At 38.5% G+C, this 17,857-nt stretch overlaps 1 protein-coding gene across 1 annotated transcript; it reads left to right on the top strand.

Moving 5' to 3' along the window:
• Window positions 1-2,609: 2,609 nt before the first annotated feature.
• LOC125422633 (7-deoxyloganetin glucosyltransferase-like) lies at window positions 2,610-4,258 on the top strand. The gene is made up of 2 exons (XM_060815000.1): window positions 2,610-3,249; window positions 3,342-4,258. The coding sequence occupies exons 1-2, from the start codon at window positions 2,700-2,702 to the stop codon at window positions 4,256-4,258; spliced, it is 1,467 nt and encodes a 488-aa protein (XP_060670983.1). The 5' UTR covers window positions 2,610-2,699.
• Window positions 4,259-17,857: the final 13,599 nt, after the last annotated feature.

Here is a 17,857-nt window from a genome sequence, read left to right on the forward strand (position 1 = left end):
TATCTAAGTGTTATTGTATAATGTTGGAAGGAAATTTTTGTTGAGTCTACCACAAATGGTACGTTGTGGAACAAATTCCTACATTTGCCTATGAGGTGATCATAGAGCTGTAAGTAGGCTCAAGTAGTTCATAAATTAAAAAACTCGGCTCATTTTAAACATGCTCAAACTTGATTTGTAAAAAAAGATAAATCAATCTTAAATAAGAAAAAAAGCTCATGAGCCGACCTTGAACAATAAATAGAGCTCATAAATAGCTCAATTTTGCTATTTATATTGGATCTATATAAAAATAATGTTATGAAATTAACCAAATTGATTATTTACAATGCATAAACAAAATTTTTATATTTTAAATTTACAAACTTCTTTAGAATAAATTAATTTTATAATGAAATTAATAGAATAAATCAAAATAATTAATTTTTAATGCTAAATTATTATATTTGAAGAATAACCATTGAAATTTTTAAATGTTTGTATTATAATGAATTGAGCTGAGTTAAATTCAAATCTTATATTAAGGAGCTGAACCGAGCTTGAGTAATTTATTTCAAAATTTTGTAAACTTAAGCTAAGCTTAAACATTACTAAAATCATGTAAGCTAAACTTAAAAATGCGAATACTCAACTTGAATCAGCTCATTTACACCCTTACATGATCATGAGCCATGAAAATTTATGTGCACTAGTCAATACTCTTTCTTCTTTTTTCCATTCTATTATATAGCATTACGTATACTAAAAATATTAAAATTACCAAAATATTTACCAAATTTATATTTCAAATAACGTAGCAGATGATATGATAATATTTAATTGGTTTATTTTTTTTAATTCATTTATCTATTTAAGGATTTACTTTTTCTTATTTAAATTATATAAATATACTAAATAATAATATTTTAAAACGTATAATTTAATAAATAAATCTAATCGATATGTTAGTACATATAACATTACTAAATAAATACATGGTTTATACATATTATTTCGATTTTGCTATTATGGAAACCTTGCCCTCCTTTTGATGGATAATGGCTGTTTAATTACTAAGTGATTATGTGTACTCGCCATCCAATTACTGCATTGCTTGGACAATGATGAATGCTCACATATAGTGGGTATGTCACTTATAGTACATTTATGTCCATCCTATATAAATCATAATATGATATTATCATTTATTTAATTTGAATCATTATAAGTTCCCATTCTAAGGGTATTATTTGATAGATCTAAATTTTTTTAATTTTACCATTTGCTCACATCAAACATGGAAATCCTAATCTCAATCCTCCTCACTAAACGGGTCTTAAGAGAACGCCAAGCCACACATGCCGAGGACCTTTTTTTTTTTTTTTTTTTAATTTTTATAAACCACATTCCAGTTGCTTTTTATTTTATTTCTTTATTTATATTTTTTGTGTTGTCATGTCTATCGATTATATTTCTGTGATCCAAGTACTCTTGATTCTAAATTTTTTATTTTTGAGCATGAAATATTGTAGAAAATAATAGTGAATAGCAAAATATGATGGATTTTTTTTTCTTTTTTTTCTTTTTCCCTATGTATATAGTATGTAATTATGTATGAAGTTCTGACATGTGAACAACCAAAGATATATATATTTTTTTCTTTTAACGACGCATATGGTGTGTAATAGAGCAAGTGTCTCAATTTTGAAAATTCTAAAATTTGATAATAATAGAGCACCAGAATACCATTTATTTCTAATAAAAAAATATATATTGATGATGTAGATGGAAAAACCTGATCAATGTATTAGAAAAAGCATAGTTGAATTAGATCAATATATTAGAAAGTATTTGAAGTAATGACTTTGATTTTTTTGAATCTAGCTTACAGTGGCTATGGAGTTTTTCCTGAGTCACATTGGCGATATTTTCTTTAATATATATTTGGATGCATGACAGGTCGTAGACTAAATAAGCATAAAAATATTATCATTACATTTGATATATTATATAAATATTAGTTATGGTCTGGTTAATTAGTTAGCTCATTTTATAATTGATTATATAGAAATTAAATATTAGATTATAGATAATAATAATAGTAATTTAAGATTTTATTTTTATTGTTGTTTTTTATATTCAAAATCTGTTAAAGCAAACTGCTCCGACAACTGATTAAATTAATTATATAATGTGCAAATCATATATGATTTTTCAAAAAAAAAAAAAATATTTATTTTCTGATTGAAGAATACCCATATTTCTCTTCTGGGTTCGATCCGAGGACTACCAATAATGTTGCAGATAGGCTAACACATTTTGCTTTCCAAATTGATCATTTTTGTGTTTGGTTTGATGAAGGTCCAAATTGGCTGGATTTTCTCCTAAAAAAGGATGTATCTTTATGTATTTTTTTATTTTTTTGGCCTTTTCCGTTATCTTATTGAGTTTTTGGAATAGATGACAAAATAGGTAACAATTTGTGATAAGACAAATAAAAATAAAAACAAAAAAGCTTAACAATTTAACATGATATTATCAGAACCCTAAAAGAGTAAGTTGTTTGAAACTTTGAAATACCTACCTAATAATTGATCCTTGGAACCAATTGGCATGGTATTAAAGTACATAAAAGATAACATATCAAGGCAAAAAGCTATACGGCTGCTCCTTCTTCATAACTTTGAGTGCAAAAAAACTTTCCAGAGTTGCCGGCAGATATGGATTCCAAGAAAGAAGAGGTAGCTGATAATAAAACTCATCATATCTTATGTATTCCATGGCCAGTTCAAAGCCATATCAAAGTAATGCTTAAATTAGCAAAGCTTCTTCATTCTAGAGGTTTTCATATCACTTTTGTCAACACCGAGTACAACCACAAACGCTTTCTTATGTCTCTTGGTCCCGATTCTCTCCAAGGTTTGCCTGACTTCCGGTTCGAAATAATTCCTGACGGCCTCCTGCCTTCAGATGCTGATGCTACACAAGACCTTATGTCTCTTGTTGAAGCCCTCATGGAGAAGATGTTGGCTCCCTTTTGTGATCTCCTAAAAAGACTTAACGACATGACCAGAACTTGCAATGATAGTCCCCCTCCAGTGACTCGCATTGTTTCCGACGGATTCTTGCCGTTCACCATCGCAGCCGGACGAGAACTTGGAATTCCGGTCGTGTTCTTTTATACTATTTCGGCCTGCTCTTTCATGGTCTTCAAACAACTAGGTACTCTGCTGGAGAAGTTAGGACCTCCACCAGTACAAAAAGGTAAATATATATACTTACATATATATATATATATATATGAAAGACATTTAAACTAATATTATCCTTTGAATTTAATTAATTATTTAATTTTCTTCAACTTTTTTTAAAAAAATTTTCAGACATAATCATAGATTGGATTCCGGGAATGAAAGAAATTCACGTTAGGGATATGCCAAGGTTTTGTTGGTCAGGAAGTACAGCAGATCATTTTGTGTTCAACTTTTGCATAGAAGAAACAGAAAAAGCCCATCAAGCTTCAGCAATTATTATTCACACATTCAATGCATTGGAGCAAGATGTTTTGGATGCGATCTCATCTATGTTTCCCAAAGTGTTCGCGATTGGTCCTCTTCAACTTCTTCTTAATCGCATACCGGAACACCCTTTGAAACTCAAATATAGTCTTTGGAAGGAAGAGAGTGAATGTCTCCAATGGCTCAATACCAAGCCAAAAGGCTCAGTTTTGTATGTCAACTTTGGGAGCATAGCAGTCATGTCGCCGCAACAGTTCGCCGAGTTTGGTTATGGGATTGCAAATAGCAAACACCCTTTCTTGTGGATTATTAGGCCTGATTTGGTAGTCGGCGAAACCGCTGTTTTGCCTCCCGAGTTAGCAACTGAAACGAAAGGAAGAGGACTGATAGGGAGTTGGTGCCCACAAGAGGAGGTTCTTAATCATCCATCAATTGGAGGTTTCTTAACACATAATGGTTGGAATTCAACCGTGGAAAGCTTGTCTTCAGGTGTACCATTACTGTGTTGTCCATTTTCGGGGGACCAACCTACAAACTGCCTATTTTCTTGCAAAGAGTGGGGTGTCGGAATGGAGATGGACAAAGAAGCAGTGAAGAGAGAGGAAGTCGAGAAGCTTGTAAAAGAGTTGATGGAGGGAGAGAAGGGTAAGAAAATGAGAAAGAATGTGATGGAGTGGAAAAGACTAGCCTATGAGGCTACTAAACCTAATGGTTCTTCATCCTTTGACTTGGATAATTTAGTTAGCCATTTAATTTCTTGAATAGGGTCGGCTAGGTATCTCCAGCTTCACTTCAATCGGAGACTGAAAAATATAAGGGTATTGGTATTTTCAGTAGACATTTATATGTTGGTGATTTTCTTTTGTTCTTTTTTTTTTTTAATTGTTTTTCATTTTTTTTATTTGTTGCTTTTGTTTTGATTTTTACTGTTAAACATGTTGGAGATGGGTAAGAAATTAAATCTGAAGATATTCTCTCATATTTTAGCTTGCATTTTCCTTTATAGTACTAAAAATTATATATGGGTATGGGACCTACTAATTTTTCTCCTAAACAAAATGTGTCAAAAATAATGCCAATAGAAAATTATGTCTTACTATATATCACTTTTATGTCAATTCTAAACATAAATGAACAAATAATAGTAAATAAAGAATAATGCTAGAAGTACATATCAAAAAGTCTACCAAAAAGTTTATCAAATATATGCGTCGTTAATTGATTAGCTTATATTCAATTAAATTTATTCCTTTAAAGATTAATTTATATACAGGTTATGTTATATATTTTGACCAATAAAATAGTAATATGTATACATTTGATAAATAACTTGAAATGTTTTATTATATCTCTAGCATTACTCATAAATAAAAGCTAATCGTATCTCATTTGGTGACAGGACCAGCCTCAAGAACTTTCCTAAGATCTTCTGAGTAGTTCCGCCTAGTAAAGTTCCACTAGGCTATCCTTAGAGTATATCTAATGGAACCTCACTTAAAATCTAGACAAGCAAATACATGCAATATCAAATAATATCTCCACATAAATATAAAACTACAACAGCATATAAATCCACAATTATGGTTCACAACTATAGCCCATCATATTATAGGTCATAACTACACATATGTACTATGGTCACTACTGTGTCCAACATCTAGATCAGAGCATTCCAAGAGTATTTGTAAAATTTAGAAATACAACTAATATAAATAAGTCTAGAAAGATAACTGTTACTGCTACTGTGGAAAGCACAAAGTAACAAGCATTGTGCAAGGTAGACTGCCAGCTAATTTTTTGGACCTAGGAGAATAAATTTAAAAACAAATAAAACATAAGAAAAAAATATCTCAGTGAGTGGTATGGTATAATAGGAAAATAATACTTTATTTCCATAAAACTTTTTCTTAAGACGTCTTGTTCCACTATTTTGAAAGGTTTTCCTTTTAAAAATCATTTTACAAAATCCAAATTTATACCCCAATTCAATATCATAGAATCGATGATCAAATAGTATAAAGTGAAGTATCGTTAAAATATTATAAACTGTTTTAATCATAATATAAATATTGAGCATAAAATAATATAAACATAATTTCATAAAATAATTAAGAAAGTGCAATAATAGCCATAAATATCGAAAAATCAATAGTATACTCAGAAACATAAACAATGTACCATGCAATATACCTAGTACTGCCAAAAGGTGCATGGCGTCTCGAAACACCACCAGATAATAAAAGAAATGAAACCTATGGAATAAATCCACTTCACAACCCTTAGGATCCTAAGGTAATGCGGCAATATAAAACTGTGGGATGAACCCAACCTCACGACCCATAATGTGTATAAGGTACCGTGGCAATAATAAACCTGTGAGATGAATCCAACCTCACAATCCTTAAAGTATAAAAGGTACTGTGTAACACCCCGTCCCAAATCGCACCGGAATCCGTGCACGTTGACCGAGCGGGTCAAAAATTGACTTTTTGCTCCAGGTCGAATTTCCAGTTGACCAGGGTACTGTGGCGAAGTGCATGATGCCCCGAGTTCGTAGACTAGTAGCACGTCGAAAACGGAGCTACGGTTTGAAAGTTATGAGCAAAACAAGTTGAGGTCCAAGCTGTCCAAGGGGTGCCGGAGTTGACTTTTTATTCATGCAAGGTTGAGCGTTGACTCATGCATGGTTGTGAAGTGCTCGTCGATACGAGTCCATAGACTAGCGGCACGTCCGATTTGGACATGTGGTTTAAAAGTTATGGACCTGTAGAGTTTTTCAAATACTGTATTATTTTAATATTATTTTTAAACGTGTAACGATGTGCCACGTGTGACTTAATGAAGGTGACCATGTGTCACCATGTTGAGAAGCCACATGTCAACCATGTGTAAAATCAAATTATTTTTATTATTATTTTAAATAATAATATTATCATTTAATTATTTAATTATTTGTATTATTTTATTTTATTTTTTTCTTTTTTTTCTTTTTCTTTTCCCCACGTGGGAAAACACCTTTTTTTTTTCTTTTTTCTTTTCTTTTCCCTTCCTTTCCTTCTTCTTCCCCGAGCCTGACCAAGACAAATAAAACACACAGATTTTTCTCCCACCGGCCGTCTCTCTCTCTCTCCCGTGTTTTCTTTTTCCGGCCACCAGAACCGCTCATGCGCTGGCCACCGTCCAAGCCCACACGCCGGCGAGCTCACCAGCCAAATTTGGCTGCCGGCCGGCCGGCGACGCGCCCAGATTGGGCCGGTGAAGCCGGCGGCGGCCGGTTATGTTTTTCCGGCGATTTTGCCGTATTCTGGCCAGCCCAGTCCGAATTAAGCCTCCTCTCCCCCTATTTTGGATCCTCTGAGTTCAAAAATGGCCTCCAATCTCCAAAATTCGAAGCGGTTTGCGAGATACGAGGAATTGAAAACCGGCCGAAGCTTTCCGGCCAAATTCCGGCCACCTCCGTCGGAATTGGGGTCGATGGAGACCGGATTGGTAATCCTCATTGCTCAAGCTTTGATTCGGTATATAATTTGTCAATTTTGGTTAACGTTTGTGTTTGATCCCCCGGGTACCGGGTATTATTTACCCGATAAAATATTAATTTATTTGACTGTGTGTGAATTGTGTCCTAGGAACACCAGTGAGTCGTGGAGTTGATCTCATAGTGGATCATGGGTTAATTGCGTGCTCCAGGTGAGTGACCCACCTTTAAAAATATTTTTGGGGTAATTAATTTTATTTATGTGGTATTAATTTGATATCTGTAATTGGTGCTCATGTGGCGTATTTTAAATATAATCGGGAAAAATATTATTTTATATATATATTTTTCCATTGGTGCTAAATGAAATTTTGGGGTCATTAGAAAATTTTCGATTATTATTTTATTGTGATTAAATGGTGTTTATTACACATGAGCAAGTATTTTCAGTAATTGCTTGTGTCTGGATTTTATATCATTTTTGGGCAATTAATTATGTTTAAATTGGTATTTAAATTATGCTCATGTGGTGTGATTTAATTATGGTTTTATTATGGTTTAAATTATTATGCATGAGCAAACTGTATTTCGATAGTATTTGTACGTGGTTTCAGTATTGATTTTTCGGGCATAACTGGTTTAAATATTTTACGAAAATATTTGTTTAAATTTATAAATTATGCCCGCGGTATTTTTATGGTTGCATCTCGTACTTCGAGAAAATTGTGGTTTGTTGGTTATCAATGTTTCGTACCGGTTTATTAAATAAAAATATGTGGGATGGTAAGTGTGAGAATTTAATGTATTTCCCACGGTAATTTTTGGAAAACGGTACGGTTGGTTAATAATGTTTATTTTTAGACGCACTCATACAGTATTGGTGTTCTGGTGTATGGACGCGTGGTAGCGCGCAGGTATTATGTGGTTAGCGCGCGGTTATTATTTCTCCCGTTGTTGCCATTGGACCGTGGGCAGGCAAGTTTGTTATTGGCCACAGCCGCCCCTCTCCTTGACCGGGAGATGGTTTCAGCAGCGGTATTGTCGGGACGCCGAGGTGCCGTTTGTAGGTTTCTCTCTTTAACCCCCCCGCCAGTCGGTGCTCGGGACGCTGGGTATCGGAGGGCATCACCGGTATATGGTATGGTGCGTCAGGTGTAAATTGCAAATAATGTTTTAAACCCCAAAGGTGTTCAAAATTATTTACTATAATTTATTATATTTTAATTATATATTGGGGTATGTATTTATTTATTTATTGTTTATCAAATGGTTTAATCCCTTGGTTTTCGGGAAGTACGTACATCGGGTTTTGTGAAAATGTTTTAAAAAAGGAACATTTCAAACGGAGCGATTAGTGAGAGTTTTGAGGGAAATTATTATTTCCAACAGTTGTTATTATTTATTTATTTATTGTTGGTATTTATTCAATTCCCTTAATTGTTATTATTATTATTATTTTATTATCATTAAAAGTGTTCAGTAGTTAGGGTCACTCATTGAGATGATTAGCATCTCACGTTTTTAAGTTCCGTTCCCTTAGGTGCAAGTGGTGGTAGACGTTCTTCCGGAGCGAACCAATTTTTCCGCTGCTGTTGTGTTTCGAAAAGTACTTCTGTACTTTTTCATTTCAGTGTATTATTTCTTTCAGCCTTGTTGTATTTCTGTTGATTAGCACTTCTTAAAGCTCTGTATACTATTGAGACACTTATGTTTTATTTATGCACTGGACTGTTGTTATTGTTGAGAAGTGCTGAAATTTGTGGAGCAACTTGTAGTTTGTGGGAGGAATAAGGGGATATTTTTTAGAAGTGTGTTTTTAGTGCAGGTAATTTGTGGTAAGTCCATCCCTTAGGGGAGGCTCTGCCGGATTTTCCATTGGAGGGTCCGGTAGGGTTTCCCTGGGATCAGGGCTTGTCTAGGGTTCCGGAGAGGGATTCTAGACGGGTCCTGACATACTGTGGCAATAATAAATCTGTGAGAAAAACCTAACCTCATGGCCCTTAACGTACTATATGCATTGTGGTAAACTTACGCACTATAATATAATACTGATTCGAAACACTGGTACTATGGTATACTAATTAAAAATAAAAAATACAGTATTGATAAAATAATCTTTGTAAGATCATACCTTTCTAAACAATATTTTATCATAAAACGTAATTTCATTTTCAACTTCAACCATTTGGTTAAATATCCCAAACATTTCAAATCATCATTTCATGTCAAAATTAATAATACATAGTGAAATATATATCACCATATGAAGTTCCCAGGACTTGCCCTGGGAACCCTCCCAGGACCTCCAGGGTGGTCCCACCTAATGAAGTCCCACTGGACAATCCTTAGAAAATATCCAATGGAACCTCACCTTAAAACGTGGATAACAAACACAAGTGATAACAATAATACCTCAATATGTATATATATTAATATAAATCCACAACAGCGTAAAGTTCACAATCGGCCTACTGTACTTGTCAGGACCCGTCCAGAATTCCTCCCCGGAACCCTAGACAAGCCCTGATCCTAGGGAAATACCACCGAACCTTCCAACGGAAAATCCGGCAGCACCTCCCCTAAGGATAGGACTAACCAAAAATTACCTGTACTGAAAACACACTTCTATATTCATGCCCTTATTCCTCCCACAAAACTACAAATTGATTCCACAATTTTACAGCACTTCACAAGAATAACAGCAATCCAGTGCATAAATAAAACATAGGTGTCCAAAATAGTATACAGAGCTTCATGAAGTGCTATTCAATAGAAAATACAACAAAGATGAAAGAAATATTACAACTGAAATGAACGAGTACAAAAGTACTTCTCGAAACACGATAGCGGTGAAGATTTGGTTCGCTCCGGAAGAACGCCTACCACCCGTTGCACCTAAGGGAACGGAACTTAAAACCGTGAGATGCTAATCATCTCAGTGAGTGACCCTAGCTACTGAACACTTTTAATAATAATAATATAACAAATAAGAGAATTTAATTAATACCGGCAATTAAATAGGTAAATAAATTATAACAGTTGAAAATACTAATTTCTCTCAAAACTCTCACTAATTACTACGTTGGAAATACCCCAAATGTAATTAAAATGTAAATACATATAATAAATAATTTTTTTTGAACACTTTGGGATTCGAAATTTTATCTGAAAATTTACACTTGACGCACCACACCATATACCGTTGATGCCCTCCAATACCCAGCGTCCTGAGCACCGACTGGCGGGGAGATTAAAGAGAGAAACTTGCAAACGGCACTTTGGCGTCCCGATAGTACCGCTACTGAAATCGTCATCCCGGCCAAGGAGGGGGGCGGCTGTGGCCAATATCAAACTTGCTTGCCCACGGTCCAATGGCAACTCACGGGAGACATAATACTTGCGCGCTAACCATATACATACACCAGAACACCAATACTGTATGAATACGGCTAAAATAATTATTAAATCAATTATAATCGTACCGTTTTTCCAAAATTACCGTGAAAAATATACCAATTTTTCACATTTACCATCCCACATATTTTCATGTAACAACCCGGTACGAAAACATCGGTAACGAATAAACAAATAATTTTTCTCGTAACACGAGGTTCAACAAATAAAATACCGTGGGCATAATTATAAAAATTAAACCACCAATTTAAACAAATATTTTCTCAAAATATTTAAACCAATTATGCCCAAAAATAATATTAAAACTACATACAATTTATTACTGAAAATACCTTGCTCATGCATAATAATTAAAATTAAATCACAACAAAATCATAATTAAATTGCACCACATGAGCATAATTCAAATACCAATTAAACACCAATTAAATATAATTAATTGCCCCAAAATATTTTTAAAGGTGGGTCACTCACCTTAAGCGCGTATATCAGCTAAGATCCTCCACAGGATCAACTCCACTACTCGCACGCGCACCTAAAATAGACACAGTACACCAACCAAATATATTAATATTTTAATCGGATAACTCCCAAATGGGTACCCGGGGAGCGAACACAAACGGCAACTGGAAATTACGAATAATATACCGAATCGAAGCTTGACTGATGAGGATCACGGATTCGGTCTTACTTTCCGAAGATCGGACCCGAGGTGGCCGGAATCTCGCCGAAAAGCTTTCGGGATTCGACTCCTCAATTCTCCCAAACCATCGCGAATAAGAGGAAAAGGACGCCGAATTTGAATTCAGGAGGTCAGAATTAGTGGACAGGGACCGGCGGTGACACTGGGTACTCGCCGGAACAGTGACTTCCGGCAAGCCGCCGCGGTCACCGGCAACCGTCGTCGGAAAATGGAGGCCGGAGATTTTTGGGGGTTTTGTAGATCGAGGGGAGAGGATTCCAACGGGACCGGCGGTGAGGCAAACGGAGGTTGGACGGCGAAGAGATCGGGGTTTGAAGATTTTCGGCGCCTCGCCAGAAAATGCTCCGATCCTAGTGCGTCGGAGGTCCGGTGACCGTGAAATTTGGTGGGTAGGCCGGAATTGCCACGGGTGAAGGACCAGTTAGGCGCGTGTGGCTTTAAAGTGGCCGAAAACGGGTCAATGGCGGTGGCCGGTGGTGGAGGGGAAAAATCACCGCCGAGCTTCGCCGGCTTGGTCTGGGCGGGTCCGACGACTTGCGGTCGTGAAATTTAGGGTTCGACTAGAAATGGGAAGGCGCTCCCGTCTGGCCGCGCGTGTAGCAAGGATCGGCCCGAAAATTGAAAGATTTCCAGCGGCCGGTCGTTTCTCTCTCCCTTTCTCTCTCCTCTCTCTCTTTCTCTCTCCTCCCCAGTGTTTTTGCCATATAAAAGCCACCGTGGGTGACGCTGTTCACCCACGTGGACCAATCAGGTGGCGACACTTAAGCCAGATATAATAAAATATTACGATATCCGGCGAACTTCAAACATCCATAACTTTTTAACCAGATGTCAAATTTAAGCGTGTCACTAATCTATGAACTCGTATCGACAAGTACTTTACAACCATACAAAAGTCAAAACAAAATTACACAACAATAAAAAGTCAACTCCCGGCACCTTTTGGACAGTTTGCACCTCGTCTTGTTTTGCCCATAACTTTCAAACCGTAGCTCCGTTTTCGACATACTACTAGTCTATGAACTCGGGGCATCATGCACTTCGCCACAGTACCATGGTCAACTAGAAATTTCAACTGGAACAAAAAGTCAATTTTTGATCCACTCGATCAACGGTTAACCTCGGTCAATGTGCACAAATTCCGATGTGATTTGGAACGGGGTGTTACAACCGTCCCCTCTTATAAGAATTTTGTCCTCGAAATTCTGCACGTCACTGGAACAGATAAGGATACTGATCACGCATCTGTGTTTCGGGCTCCCACGTTGCTTCCTCGACTAAATGGTTCCGCCATAAAACCTTAACTAGAGGAATAGTCTTGTTACGTAGCACCCGATCCTCACGATCCAAAATCTGCACTAGTTGCTCCATATACGAAAGATCTTCCTTTAATTCTATGTCGGGAGTCTCGAGTACGTGTGAGGGGTCTGCAATATACTTCCGTAGCATCGAAACATGAAACACGTTGTGCACTCGGGCTAGCTCTTCTGGTAATGCCAACCTATAAGCCACAGGGCCAATCCTCTCCGTAATCTCGTAAGGTCCAATATAACGAGGACCCAACTTACCTCGTCGACCAAAGCGTACCACTCCTTTCCATGGAGATAACTTTAGGAATACCCAATCTCCTACTTCGAGTTCCAAATCCTTCCTACGCACATCGGCGTAACTCTTCTGTCAATCTTGGGCAACCTTTAACCGATCTTTAATGATCTTCACCTTGTCTAAGGTCATCCGTAAATACTCAGATCCAACCACATTATTCGTTGCAAGGAGTCTCTCTTCTCCTACCTCACTCCAGTACAAAGGTGTCCGACACTGCCTCCCATATAAAGCTTCATACGGGGACATCCCAATACTCGCCTGATAACTGTTGTTGTAGACAAATTCTATCAATGGCAATTGTTCATCCCAGCTACCGCAAAATTGCATAACACAAGACCTTAGCATGTCTTCTAATGTCTGAATTGTGTGCTCAGCTTGTCCATCAGATTGCGGGTGAAAAGCGGTGCTGTAGTTAAGTCTTGCTCCTAGTGCATCAGCCAACTTCCGCCATAGTCGTGAAGTAAAACGGGGATCTCGATCGGATACGATGGCTAGTGGTACTCCATGAAGACTTACAATACGTTGCACGAACAACTGGGCTAACTTCTCGGGTGAAAAACGTTCTCGTATCGATAAGAAGTGTGCCGACTTGGTAAGACGATCGATGATTACCCAAATGCCATCATACCTTCTAGGTGTGGGAGGAAGCTTGAATAAGAAGTCCATGTTGAGTTCTTCCCACTTCCACACGGGAATAGGTAAGGATTGGAGTAGTCCTGAAGGCTTCTATCTTTCTGCCTTTACTTGTTGATAAATTAAGCATTTTGATACAAAATCTGCCACTTCTCTCTTCATGACAATCCACCAATAATATTTAACAAGCGTTCGGTACATTTTGGTACTTCCAGGATGCATCGCATACATCGAGCTATGCGCCTCTTCTAAGATCTCCTTCTTGAGTTCTGGGTTATCAGGAACGCAAAGTCGTCCTTTATACACGAGGGCTCCATCCCTCCTTATGGAAAACTCCGGATCAAGACCTTATTGTACCTTGCCCTTAATTGTTCTCAATTTAGGATCTTCCATTTGGGTCTCCAATATACGATCCACCAACACTGGTCGCACCTGAAAACTAGCCATAAGAACTCCTGAAGGATGCATATGCATTAAGACCCTTATCTTCTTCAACTCCACCATGAGAGGTAGTTGGATGGCTTGGATGTGAGCAAAAGATCCAATAGCCTTCCTACTCAAAGCATTTGCCACTACATTCACCTTGCCTGGGTGATAATTAATCACACAGTCATAATCCTTCAATAACTCCATCCATCTCCTTTGCCTAATATTTAACTCCTTCTAAGTGAAAATGTACTTGAGGCTTTTGTGGTTGGTATAAATTTGGCATGTGGCCCCATACAAGTAGTGTCTCCACTTCTTTAAAGCAAAGACTACCGCCGCCAATTCTAAGTCATGCGTAGGGTAATTCTGTTCGTGCTGCTTCAATTGCCGTGATACGTACGCTACCACCCTTTGATTCTGCATTAGCACGCAACCCAACCCTTGATGGGATGCATCACAATAGACTTCAAAACCTTCATTCCCATTAGGTAAAGTTAAGACAGGTGCAGATGTTAACCTTTGCTTCAACTCCTGAAAACTCTGTTCACACCTGTCCGTCCAGCTAAATTCAACCTTCTTTCGGGTCAAGTTATGAAGCGGTCCAGCAATTCTCGAAAACCCTTCTATAAAACGACGGTAGTATCCCGCTAATTCAAGAAAACTTCGTACTTCCCTCACAGTGGTAGGGCGCTCCCAACTTAACACTGCCTTCACCTTATCGGGATCCACATAGATGCCTTCGGCTGACACGATATGTCCGAGAAAACTCACTTGATTCAACCAGAATTCACACTTGTCGAACTTAGCATATAGCTGATGCTGCCTTAGAGTTTGGAGCACTCTCTTCAAATGCCTCACGTGCTCTTCTTGGCTCCTAGAATAGATCAGGATGTCATCTATAAATACAATGACAAAACGATCCAAGTACGGACGAAACATCCAGTTCATCAAATCCATAAAAGCTGCTGGGGCATTGGTGAGTCCGAACGACATCACTAGGAATTCATAATGTCCGTACCTCATCCTAAAGGCAGTCTTAGGAATGTCCGACTCTCTAATCCTGAACTGATAGTATCCAGATCTCAAGTCGATCTTGGAAAACACTTTGGCACCTTGGAGTTGGTCAAATAGATCATCTATCCTTGGCAACGGATAGCGATTAGGGATGGTTACCTTATTAAGTGGTCGGTAGTCAATGCACAGTCTTAGACTACCATCTTTCTTCTTCACAAACAAAACTGGAGTTCCCCACGGCTACCAAATCTACCAAATCTTGCAATTGGACCTTTAGCTCTCTTAGCTCCGCTGGAGCCATCCGATACGGCGGTAGAGAAATAGGCACGGTACCCGGAATTAATTCAATGGGAAAGTCAACTTCCCTTTCCGGAGGCAATCCTGGTAACTCCTCAGGAAACACATCCGGAAAATCCCGCACAACAGGCATGTCTTCCAACCTGACCCCACTTACTCGGGTATCTATCACATGAGCCAAATACCCTTGGCAACCCTTATTCAGTAGCTTCTTGGCGGTAAGGGTAGATATCAATCTCTGCAAGGGCCTCCCAACTTCCCTACGGAATACCACTTCTGGCAACCCTGGCCTCCTGAATGTAACTTCTTTGCTAAAACAATCTACGGATGCATGGTTCCTTGCCAACCAATCCATGCCCAAGAATACATCAAGTCCGGATAGATCCAACAGGATCAAGTCCACTTCCATCACTTGATCTTCGATGTAGAAGAAACACTCCTTGATCAACTGGCTAGGCCACAAGGATTCTCCTGCAGGAGTGGCTATTTCTAATAGGCATTCTAAAGGAGTAGGGGTCATACCGAACTGAACGACAAATTCTCTTGAGATAAACTAATGTGTTGCTCCCGGGTCTATAAGTACACGTGCGTCATTACCAAAAATATTCAAAGTACCTGTAACAACATCAGGTGTGGTCCTAGCTTCCTGCTGCGTCATAGCAAACACCCGACCTTGACCTATCTGTTGGGGTTTCCTTCCTCTACCTCGACTCGATCCTGCAAACGGTTGGGCTGATCTTGAAGAAGCTTTTACTGCCTGACTCCCCTGGGAACTCTGACCCGGAAATACACCAGTATGCTGTCCTCGTCGACCTGCCCCTAGCACACTGCCACTACCATAAGGGCACTCCCTCCTTATGTGGCCTGGTTGCCCACACTGAAAGCATAAACCATCCATCTGACACGGCCCAGAATGCTTCCTCCTATAAATTGGACAAATCCGCGGAGAACCAAAGTGTGACTGTTGATACGAGCTTGTATCCCCACTGATCGAATGGCGAGCTGACTGGGGCATACGATAACTGCCTCTCCTCTGAAATCTACCTCGTGGGCTCGATCCTCCACTACCCGATGAGCCTGAGCTATGGCTCTTCTTGGACGCTCCCTGGCTAGGTGCTCCACTGTATGAACCTTCGAATGATCTGCGCCTCGAGGGTTTGCGCATCTCCATCTGTCTCTCTAGCTCCAACGCTGCATCCCTGGTGGACTGATAGGTGGGATGTACTGATCCTGCAAGGTTGAGGGCTATGTTTTCATTCAGACCATCTATAAACCTCACCTTCTTCGCATGATGGTCGGGAATCATGTGCATGCAGAATTCGGATAGTTCCCGAAATCTTCTCTCGTACTCGGACACTGTCATGTTCCCCTGTCGCAGTTCCTCGAACTCTTTCGTTCTTGCCTCACGGTAGGCAGGAGGACAATACTCAGTAGAGAAGGCAACCTTAAACTGATCCCACGTATGCCTTCTGCGAGTCTTTTCTACTTGCCACCACTTCCGAGCGTCTTCTTCTAGCAAGAAACCAAAGATTCTCACCATATCCTCGTCGGGGCACTGCATCCCCTCTTCCAGGATTTTCACCATGTTGGATAGCCAATTTATGGCTGCAGCTGGGCCTTGGCTTCCATCGAAGTTCACGGCTCCCAAACGTCGAGCTTGATCCACAGATCGATTACTAGAGCTTGAACCTCCTAAGGCTTGAGTTAGTTGAAAGACAAGTTGCCTAAGGCTCGATCGACTCCCGGAACTCTCAGCTGAGTGTTCTCGAGTACTACGTGCGTCTCGCCTAGGCATCGTAGCAGATTCTGAGGAAAAAAACCAAAGTTTAGAAACAAGGACACTTAAGCACGATTACAAAAAGAGAGAAATTTACGGATGGGCTGTACAGCAATGCACAGTCCCTTAGGATTACAAGAACCTATGCTTTGATACCAACTGTCAGGACCCGTCCAGAATTTCTCCCCGGAACCCTAGACAAGCCCTGATCCCAGGGAAATACCACCGAACCTTCAAACGGAAAATCCAGCAGCACCTCCCCTAAGGGTAGGACTTACCAAAAATTACCTGCACTGAAAACACACTTCTATATTCATGCCCTTATTCCTCCCACAAAACTACAAATTGATTCCACAATTTTACAGTACTTCACAAGAATAACAGCAATCCATTGCATAAATAAAACATAGGTGTCCAAAATAGTATACAGAGCTTCATGAAGTGCTATTCAATAGAAAATACAACAAAGATGAAAGAAATATTACAACTGAAATGAACGAGTACAAAAGTACTTCTTGAAACACGATAACGGCGGAGATTTGGTTCGCTCCGGAAGAACGCCTACCACCCGTTGCACCTAAGGGAACGGAACTTAAAACCATGAGATGCTAATCATCTCAGTAAGTGATCCTAGCTACTGAACACTTTTAATAATAATAATATAACAAATAAGAGAATTTAATTAATACCGGCAATTAAATAGGTAAATAAATTATAACAGTTGAAAATACTAATTTCTCTCAAAACTCTCACTAATCACTCCGTTGGAAATGTTCCCTTTTTAAAATATTTCCACAAAACCCGATATTCGTATTTCCCGAAAACCAAGGGATTAAACAATTTAATAAACAATAAATAAATAAATACCCCAAATGTAATTAAAATGTAAATACATATAATAAATAATTTTTTTTGAACACTTTGGGGTTCGAAATTTTATCTGAAAATTTACACTTGACGTACCACACCATATACCGTTGATGCCCTCCGATACCCAGCGTCCTGAGCACCGA

The sequence above is a fragment of the Ziziphus jujuba genome, chromosome 2, assembly GCF_031755915.1.
Source record: "Ziziphus jujuba cultivar Dongzao chromosome 2, ASM3175591v1".
Taxonomy (NCBI): domain Eukaryota; kingdom Viridiplantae; phylum Streptophyta; class Magnoliopsida; order Rosales; family Rhamnaceae; genus Ziziphus; species Ziziphus jujuba.

Bases quoted from the DNA above. Each gene is read 5' to 3' on its own strand.
- LOC125422633 (XM_060815000.1), top strand. From the start codon at position 2,700: ATGGATTCCAAGAAAGAAGAGGTAGCTGATAATAAAACTCATCATATC. The intron at 3,250-3,341 runs ATATATACTTAC...ATTTTCTTCAAC, and splicing joins ACCAGTACAAAAAGGTAAAT to TTTTTTTAAAAAAATTTTCA.